Raw genomic sequence first — 10,515 nt, 5'->3', positions numbered from 1 at the left:
ATTCTATCATTCTTGGATTCTACGTAGATTTTGATAATTTTTAGTAAAGAGGTTTTATGGTATACATTAAGGCACAATTTTTGCAAAGTTTTAGTCTAGTCTTTAAATTTATACTCTTACAACTGGCAAGGTTCAAAGCAGGCGAAATACTTACCATATACTGCATATGTAGGTGTTAGCAAAACTTTATATTCGAAAATGTTGCGAAAGAATTCAGCATTCATACGGGCAAGTTTTCATCCGAGTTTTCTATTCTAGGCGCCAAGATGCATTATTATTAATAAAACAGGCTGTCTCGTTTTCACTAAGATAACTCACAAATTAGGAGCTTTATGCGGTATAAGTAAAGCGGAAGTTCGAAAATCTTTTTGTTAGGTATATGACGGCTAAGAGAAGCCTTTATCCGCTTAATTTTTGACATACAGGCACACTGTTATCAGTTAAGGATTTGCTCCGAATTTCAATAATATTTATTTAAGGATGATCGATACTTTCGATAAAATGGTGTAGGTATTGAGGTAAGCATATTCGGGTATTGAACAGTTGTAGCCTCATTTTGACAATTTTTGACCTTAAGGTTGCCTTCTTCAGGCGCACTATTCGGACAAAGTTTTATGAAAACGTCAGTTGGAATTTAAAATTGTATTTTATGGGAACTCTACTTGCCAGTAGTGCGATTTCGCCAATTTCAGCAATGGAAATTATAAAATTTTATAAGATTTGTACTCAGCAAATTTGGTTGTTATAACTTAAGTGGTTTAGGAGATATGTACATTAAACTTATTAGAGGTCTGGGTCAACCACACAAATGTCCATTGCTACTACAATTTTCTATGACAAATTATAGTTTTATTTCTTAATTTTGTGCTTACTTATGGCACTTTATAGATTTTCGGTTAAATGCGTCTTGTCGGCCTGGTTGTGGTCCGATTCCGCCCACCTGCGAACTCTACCTCCCTTTTTGCCAAGGAAAATGTGTAGAAAGTTTCATTAAGTTATCTCAATTTTTACTCAAGTGCCAGCTTGCACTGGCGGTACACCTCCGTCTGCATACAGTATTTGGCTAGTTTTGAAGCTTTAAAGAAAATATTTTACTTCATTACTTAAATATCCATAAACAATTCCTACAGAATAATTTACTAAAATTGACCTTAATCAAGAAAACACGTTAACTTTGCTTGCACCGAAGGTAGATACGTTTCACAAATAAAAAATTTCAGTACAAGATCTTGATATGGCAGATATATCCCGACAAATGAGCAGCTTCTTGGGAAGAACAGGACCTGAGCAAAATCTCAGATCGATATCACAAAATTTTAGGGGCTAGTTCACGTATATGAAGACAGACAGAGATGGCTAAAACGGATCGCTTCGTCACACCGATCATTTAATTTAATACAAATATATTATAATAGGGCAAAAAATAGCAAGACCATTTAATATGAAATTCGCGCGAAAACCCATTCGTCGAAATACATTTTTTTCTAGATTGGTATGACAGTCAGTGACATCTGTGCCCAATGTCACATCAAAATAATCATTAGCGTTTGGTATACGCTTGTCTTTCTGAAGTATATAAAGTGCATTCGGCGATTTTGATGATGAGTGAAATTATTCAACAAAGAAGTTTCATTAAATTTTGGGTGCGGAGTCAAATTTCTGGAGCCAAAACGTTCAGAATGTTGGAAAAGGTCTTAATTGTTTGTTGCCCGCAGTTGTTTTCGATTGGTGCCAATTATTCAAAGAAGATCGAGAACACGTTGACCACGAACCACGTCTAGGACGGCCATCAACATCAACTGATGATCAACACGTCAATAAAACAAGAAAAAACGTTAACTTCGGCTGCACCGAAGCTAACCCTGCAAGACGGGTAGCTGTTAGCAAACGTGTAAGCGGCTTGTTATTGTTCACTTTTGCATTCGTTAAAATATTTGTTACTTTTGTTCAGTGAGTGGGAAAAAAGTAACACATAGCTATTTGTTGTTCAATGGTTATCTCGCTCTAACCAATGGCAAATATCGCATGCTGCCTTGTTCTAACAGAATACATGCATTTGTTAGCAAATCTCTTCACAGTATGTTACGGGTAACAAATTCTTTTGTTAGCGCATTGCTTACCTATGTGTTATGGATAACAAAAAGTATTTGTTATCCGAATATCTGTTAGTGTTATTATTTTCGTTATCAGTTTGTTACCTATAACATATTGGCATGTTAGCAAGAACAAGCAGTAACAAGATTATCTGTTACCCATTTGTTACTTCTAGCAAATTCAATTCTTTTAAATAGAACTCAGTTTTTTTTTATTATTTCGCTTTATTTAATAATAACATCAAAATAATCAAATATTTACTTAAACTAATAGCAAGCTCGACGTAATGCTCGTCCTCCAAGTCACCGGTGATGCGGCTAATTGAATGGTGCGTCTTTGTTATACGCATCCAACCGCTCCAAATGATTTCTGTAATATTAAAAATTTTAATTACACACACGACATTCAATTCACAATACTTACCTTTTTCTCGTTGTTAATCTTTTTCGTTTACTCTATATAAAAGAAATTAATAACATATATAGTATAAATGTATATAAGAAATTAATTATAAAATATCAAATAATGAAATAACGAACTTACCTCTTTAAAAACCAAAATAAACTGCGCTTTTCGTTTTCTTCTTCTTGAAAAATTGGGCATTCGTCTCTCCTATTCTAGCAAGTTAATATTACAATATGTTTAGAATGTCGATAGTTTTTCTCTATCTTACTTACGTATTTTCCCATTCAATTAAAAATTCCAGAAAATGTAACAGTGTTAGTGAACAGCTGAAAATGTTTCAATGTGTTTGTGCAATCTGTTACCTCCGTCTTGCAGGGATGTGTCCAGTTTGTATGGAAGCTATATGCTATCATAATCCGATCTGAACAATTTTTTCGGAGATTATGTTACTACCTTAAGCAGTACTCCATGTCAAATTTCCTGAAGATACCACGTCAAATACGAAAGTTTTCCATACAAGCCCTTTATTCCGATCGTTCGGTTTGTATGGCAGCTATATGCTATAGTTAACCGATCTGAACAATTTCTTCGGAGATTACATTGTTGCTTTAGAAAATAATCCATTCCAAGTTTCGTGAATAGATCTTGTCAAATGCAAAAGTTTTCCATACAAGAACTTGATTCCGATCGTTCAGTTTGTATGGCAGCTAAATGATATAGTTAACCGATCTGCACATTTCCTTCGGAGATTACATAGTTGCTTTAGAAAATAATCTATACCAAATTTGGTGAAGATACATTGTCAATTGTGAAAGTTTTCCATACAAGAACTTGATTCCGATCATTCAGTTTGTATGGCAGCTATATGTTATAGTGGTCCGATATCGGTCGTTCCGACAAACGAGCAGCTTCTTGAAGAGAAAATGACGTCTGCAAAATTTCAAAACGATATCTTAAAACCTGAGGGACTCGTTCGTATATATGCAGACGGACGGACGGACGGACAGACGGACATGGCTAAATCGAATCAGCTCAACATACTGATCATTTATATATATACTTTATAGGGTCTCCGACGCCTGCTTCTGGGTGTTACAAACTTCGTGACAAACTTAATATACCCTGTTCAGGTTATAATAAAGGAACTGGTACTAAAGAAACGGCATCGTTGCAATATCGAAAGAATGAGTGAAAACCATTTTGAACGACCATTTGTGCCTAAGAAAAGCGGAAGCACGATTGGTTCCAAAATCACTAAATTTTTGTCCGAAAACAGCGTCGCGCTAACGTGCTTTCCAACAAGTCAAGTGTCAAGTATTCTTACTGGCCTATTGAAGGCTATTCCTGACCTTAACATCTGTTTCGAAGATTGGAAAAAAGTTGGCACAAGCGTTTTGGAGCGAAGGCAGATTGGATGATGGTCCTTGCAGAATATAGATTTTGAAGAATAAATTAGGAATTTTAAAATTATGATCAAAGTCTTACTATTTTTTGTCACAATGTATACTGACTTCAGTAGACAAACGTAATGCAAAATTCTGTTATAGTTTACAGCACAAGTATACCAGCAATTATAATCCAGTAGCCTTACAAACCACCAAGAGTTCTTTCCCCTACTCACCGTTTGTGCCACAAAACCTTTTGCAAAATAAGAGACGCAGTTATATTGAATTTTTAGTTAATGTTTAGTTTATAATAATGTTACCCATATATTTAAAATTATAATTACAATTTGCATAACTCTTTTTTATTATTATTTTATTTTATATGATACAGTAGTTGTTTCTTAATCTTATATTGGAACAAAAATTCACTAATTTATGTTTTATTCTTTGTAATTTTAGTTTTGTGGAGAATGTGTCCAAACGAACAACGAAACCCACACAGCAACTTATTTGAACGTAGGTATTTAAATGCCGAGAAACATTGTTATAGCATTGCTTGTTGTAAGCGAAATAAGTTTAACGAATTTGTCTCAAAGAAACACGAAATCATAGCAACTCATTTTCTTACAATTTCTGCTGGAATACGGTTTTAGCTCGTCTAAAAAATCTCTATATAATTGCATGACTAACTTTTGCCCTATGTATGTATGTATGTATATATGAATATAAAATGTGTTCGCTTCAATCGTGGGCAAAATTCATTTTGGTTCCACAAATTTTATTGGAGAAAAGTGTGTAGCTACGAGGATTTATCCAACAAAAAACAGATTTGCAATTATTTTCGAATTTTGAATTTTACTGTTTTGCACCAGAAGCTTTCATCGCTTGTGCTGTGAGTGGAAGAGTGCCGATGTGTTTCTGAAAAACAATAATTATTTCCTCAATATGAGCGAACTTATGTTTTTTTCATTTTTAATCACTTTTTTTTGGTTTTTTTTTTTAATAACTGCTTTGAAGGCTTGCTGTCTATTGCGTGTTTTGTGATTTCAACACATATAACCCTATTGGCTGTTACACACACATTCAGTGCATTGGTTTCAAAATCGGTTTGATATCAAATACTTGTTTTATTGGTTTACAAAACTTAATGCTATTTTAGAAAAGGCAAAATTTCCATTAGAAAAATGTCAATACAAAATTCCATAACGCGCACACGCTTGCATATAAATACATACACATAAATGTACTGTTACAAATACAAATTTGTGTGCTTGTAAAAAATTCACTATTTCTTGAGGCCATCAGTAACGGCGTTGTTCGTTGTTTATGTATAAGTGTTTTCTTTGCTTTTTGTTGTTTTTGTATTTTGCTGTCGAATCGTTTGTATAATTCGAGGCAAATTTCAATAATTTGAAAAGACTCAAAACCGATTATAAGTCAAAAAGAAAACACTGTCGAGGCTAAGCTATTATTTTAAATGAAGAATTCTTCCAAGGTCACTTCATGCTTAGAAACACTATTAAATTGTGGCGCAACGCTGCTTGAACAAATTTCTTAAAACGATGTTTTAGCTCAAAAATAACAAAAAAAAACGAGAGAAGCTATTGCTTACAAACATACCATTAATGTATGTACATATGTATGTATGTATGTATGCGTATTAAAAAAATAGGGGCTTTATTACCAATTTAGAAACTTGCATAATGCTGGTATAAACAAATTACACATCGCTTGTGGTAACTTTAAGCTCAACAGCTGCGATTGCCGCCGTCTCATATATTAGGCAACACAAAATTTTCAACTAAAAAACGAATTTATTTACGCACGCGCGCATACATATGCTCTTACACGTACAGCAAGTGCTTGTTAAACAAATTATCGGCTACAAATGAAAATAGTCAACTTAAATGCTAGCAACTTAACGCCTATTTAAAGGGATAATTGTTTAAATAGAAAAAAAATAGTTACAATTTTTTTAAAGTATATATTATGCATGTATTAATAAAATATATTTAACATGTATTCGCTTTGCAATCACTGTGACGAAATAATACTAATAAGATTTAATACAAAATTTATAAAATCGCACATTTTCAAACATTTTAAACTTAATTTTTAATTTTATGATCGTACAAATAAGAATCCGCTAAGGAGCTCGACGCATATAGCTTACATAACGATGCCTTAAATGGAAAACTTAAGTATTCACATTTGCATTACATATGAATAATCAGTCTTTTTTATGTAAACGAAAATATTTACGCTATTTCTCAATTAGCTCGCTAATTACGCTTTGTTCGAGTGCTTCTAAATGAACGCACATGCATGTATGGTTGTATATATGTATATATTTATGTTTGCAAATGGCAAGCGCCGAAGACGAGTTAAAAAGAATCAGCTGGCCATTTCCAAACTGTTGTTGTTGAAGTATGTGAAAACTCAGTAAGCGAATTTATTTATTTGGCTGTAGATTTTTAAGTATTGTTAAATTTTAGACATATCGTTTAAACTCACGGAAGTTGAAAAAACTACTTTTGAACAATTAAAATTGAATTTTGTGAAATTTGAACAATTACAACATTTTTTAATATTTTATCTTTCATTTTCGAAAAATTTTCAGTTTCAAATGGCAACTATTTTATTTCGGATAAATTATTGTAAACTTATTTTGATTTTATATTAACTAAATTTAAACTAAATTTTATTAATTTTTCACGTTGACGTTAACGTACGGCATTTATGTTATTTGAAATATAAATAATTGAAATTATTTGTTCCATTGGAAACACAATGTATCCGTTTAACAAATAGTCAAGTTTCTCAGCTTTTGCACATAGTCGATGATTTTAAAATTTCAACATTAATTACAACTTAATTATTACAATATAATTAAACAAATATAGTATATGCTTATATTATTTACAATAGTCGCACAAATATGCACAAGGACTCTGATAACTGCTTAGTTTAGCTGTGCTTCAACGACTTAGTTTTACATAATTGTTAGATCATTTACTTATGCATGCAATTTACATAGATTTTTCACAGGTTTGTGAACTAAATACTAAACAAATTAAAATACGCTTGTGGAATATTCGTTTTTATCTTATAGAATTTCGATTATTTAGAAACTAACACTAACTTTACAATAATACAGTTAAAATATAAACAAAAAACAGTAGTAACAAAGCTTTGTGGCTTATTCTCAATAACATATACATTGTAATACACTTGGAATTGCAAACATATAGACAACGAGTAATTTTATTTTCTGTAAGAAGTGCAATAGTGCAGTTAATTGGAAGTTGATGAGTAGTTTAAACTTCTTGTGGTTGTGTTGTTGGTTTACTATTATTATTAATTTTTTTTTTGTATTCATGTATTGGTCGCTGTACTTAATCGCTATTTTCTCATTGTGTTTTTATTTTGTTGTTTGCTTTTAACATTATTTATTTAAGGACATTACTATTTGAGTGTGTAAAAATGTCTTGGCCATAACTTCTAGTCTGAGAACTGAAGGCAGTGTTGCTGCACAGAATTACGCGCATTTTAGTAGAGGTTAACCCTCATAGTCTGTGCTACAGCAATTGTTTTATATGCTGCGTTAGCAAATAATCAAACGAAATTTGTTGGCGTACAAAATGCTACAACAAACAGAACCGCATCCGACTTTCTGGCACGCGCCAATAGTGGCTAAATGTGCCCAGCAACGATATGCAAACCGCTTTTACAAAAAACTCCACATACTATCCTACAAATATTTGTGTATATATCCTTGATTAGCTAAAACCGTGTTTGTCCTAGTTACAATTACTGTGTCAATCCTCATAAACTTATTGAATTATATGTTATCTTTACTATTTGAATTTAATTGTTTGCCGTTTCGGTGTGATCGCGTACAAAATTTAACTCCGTGAGTCATTGCTTTCGCTAAAGCTTTGTTCACTGGACTCGCGTCGGCTGCCCACCGGTTTGGGTTTATATTCGGTAATGAACACTGTCACCGAGTTCACAGTGACTTCGCGCGTTTGTGCCGTCGAGCGATCGACGTTCTTCAAACGGGCCGGGTACTTTTTATGCTTGTTCTTATCATGACCAGCACCGTGCCGTGAGCCCGAGGCGGATTTCGTACCGTTTGGCATGGTGCCTGATGCGCCGGGTAAGGTGGCAGCTTGTTGCGCGACGAGTGCTGAGTTTAGTCGTGGCTTACGTGTGGAAGTTCCTGTAATAATTTTCTTTTATTATTAGGGTTTCAGAAATGAGAGAAATCATAATATTTGAATAAACGATTCGAAATCTTATTATAATAATTAACTTAAAAACTTATTTTGTTGGAAATAAAGAATTTAAGATATAGTAAAAATGAGTTCTCGGAAAAAATAAATTTATTTATTTAGCCTCCAGAGAAATAGAGGTATAAATTATCCATAAGCTGATCTTATTTCATATCCCGGTTTTATTTTTTTCAAAAAATACATTTATAAACATATGTATGTATGTATGTAAATGTATACATCTGTAATGAAAATTAATGCCGACAGCTACAATAACATAAACAAACAAATTGCGGTATAGATAAAACCAGAACCTCAGCTGCTTTGAGAAGGCCGTCATAGTTGATTATTGAAATGAGTGTTTTTGATTGGATTCCTTTACATGCTAAACTATCGCCGAATTTGTTTTTCACACTTTCGCATTCTACAAAGATAAACAGTGCATGAAAACACGAAACCTTCTGCCCCTCGGATACCCCTTAAATATTGAAACTTGCCAGGTATGATGAGGCTAATTTGTTGGCCATGAAATATGTTTGTATGTATCTACATACATATTTATATGTAAACGGTATCAATATATTCACATACATATGCAAACAATTTGATTGATAACAACTGTAAAACATTGAGCTGGTGCGAATACAGAAACAGAAAATAGAAAAAACTAAAATAAAGCTAAAGAACACAAGCGAATTCTGTGAAGTGATGCAGCAACTTGATAGTTATTGTAGATAATGCATACTCAATCCAACAAAAAAACGAACGCCCGGCGTGAAACAATCCAAACGACCTAGTTGCTCTTTGTATATAAGTACGTATGAAAATATGCATGTACATATAACCTCATTTCTATAGTAAAAACAAAAAAGCGTTTATTTGTATTTCTAGCCACCGCCTGCCACTGTTCCATTTGAGTTGGCTGTGTGCGGCCTACATTGCAACGAAGCGTTTGGCCTCAGCCTCATTTCACAGCTTCTCATTACTTCTATGAACATACCGCACATAGCACCGCTGCATGAGCTTAACAGGTACACAAAACTATTTACACACATTTATATTTACACTTTTGTGAATATTAACAGCACTTTATCCAAAAATGCGAAAATGCATATGCAGTTAAAATTATTATTCATGTTTCGATGAAAATAAATTGACTTTTGCGGTATATATTGAATACATACATATTTACATGGAGATGCACACACACTTCCATAAAGATTGTCCGTACTCGTAAAGGGGTCACTCACCTTTCCGCACGTCGCACATACGGCATTTAAATGCCTCAGCTGTATTCCTGTACGTACAGACGCTGCAGTCCCAGAAATTCTCCTCGATCGCTTTGGATTGTCGCTTCTGTCTTCTTACTGGAGATTTCTTGTGATCCATAATATTAGATCGCTGCCGTTTATATAAAAGTCGTTCCTGCCTTCGCGGCTGGTGCTGCTTCAGCTCCTCCACCGCTTCAATAAATATTGCTACTACCCCTCCTTGTGCAAAATAATGTCAACTATCAAGATGTGGCTTCAGCAAAGCTCACTAGAAAATGCAAATCAATCAAATTCTCCAATTAGATGCTTTACGTCCAGGTTAAAGGATATATTCCAATTGTTCACTTTTTGTAGAATTTTTAAATCACTTCTTGTTAAATTTGAAAGAACTTTACTGTGCTAACTCTACGAAGATTTTACAGCAGCCATAAAATTCGTTTCGATTTTCCTCTTAACACACACATAAATTGAGAAATTCGCTAAAAGTGGCGAACAAAAGTGGAAAATATACATCTTCCGATTGCGGGAATGTCAAATACTGACATTTGCGCAGTGCTGCATTTGTCTAGCGCGTATGTGCCGGTTCACACATGAACTCCTTTGTCGCCGAAACGGTTTCTTGTAATTGAGAGGACGACGAGGAATGACATAAGGGTGTCACGCTTTGTGTTATGGTTTGTAACAGTTCGCTGCTACACAATTCAGAATTTCTTTTCATTTTGAAATTCCTCTCACGTTTGAAATAGCGTCGGTTACAAATGAATATATAAGATATGACTGGAAATTTGAATTTTGCAAGAGGCATACATGAAATAGATATACATATAAAGAAAATGGCTAATAAGTAAAAAAACGAACTCAAAAAAAAAATTAATAACATTTAGCGGGTACAATTATAATAAAATAAATTAAATTCAAAAAATGAAGTCGCCTTTTACACATATTCACCTAATATGTTAAAGTGCGTACATATTTACTTCTTTTAACTCCGCATGAATTAGTTCGAATACCAATTACTTTAAAACAATAAATATAATTACGACATGAATTTTGTAAAAAATTTAAAAAAATTTGTCGTAAAAAAGA

The 10,515-nt window shown here is 33.4% G+C and overlaps 1 protein-coding gene and 1 long non-coding RNA gene across 3 annotated transcripts; both read right to left on the bottom strand.

The window, feature by feature from the left end:
• Positions 1-2,356: 2,356 nt before the first annotated feature.
• On the bottom strand, positions 2,357-2,674 carry LOC120770164. Its single transcript, XR_005704915.1, has 3 exons — positions 2,638-2,674; positions 2,518-2,549; positions 2,357-2,463 (listed from the first exon to the last, which is right to left on the bottom strand). It is a non-coding gene; the product is annotated as an uncharacterized LOC120770164 (long non-coding RNA).
• Positions 2,675-5,678: 3,004 nt separating this feature from the next.
• Positions 5,679-9,929, bottom strand: LOC120771091 (YY1-associated factor 2). Of its 2 annotated transcripts, XM_040098918.1 has the most exons (3): positions 9,825-9,929; positions 9,409-9,697; positions 5,679-8,106 (listed from the first exon to the last, which is right to left on the bottom strand). In XM_040098918.1, the coding sequence occupies exons 2-3, from the start codon at positions 9,545-9,547 to the stop codon at positions 7,790-7,792; spliced, it is 456 nt and encodes a 151-aa protein (XP_039954852.1). In that variant the 5' UTR covers positions 9,548-9,697; positions 9,825-9,929; the 3' UTR covers positions 5,679-7,789. The 2 variants fall into 2 exon arrangements, with proteins under 2 accessions (XP_039954852.1, XP_039954851.1); XM_040098917.1 differs by having other exon boundaries at positions 9,409-9,929.
• Between the last annotated feature and the right edge of the window lie 586 nt (positions 9,930-10,515).

Source organism: Bactrocera tryoni, chromosome 3 (assembly GCF_016617805.1).
Source record: "Bactrocera tryoni isolate S06 chromosome 3, CSIRO_BtryS06_freeze2, whole genome shotgun sequence".
Taxonomy (NCBI): Eukaryota; Metazoa; Arthropoda; class Insecta; order Diptera; family Tephritidae; genus Bactrocera; species Bactrocera tryoni.
Note: the sequence above shows the minus strand (reverse complement) of the source record. Positions and strands in the feature narration are given on the sequence as shown.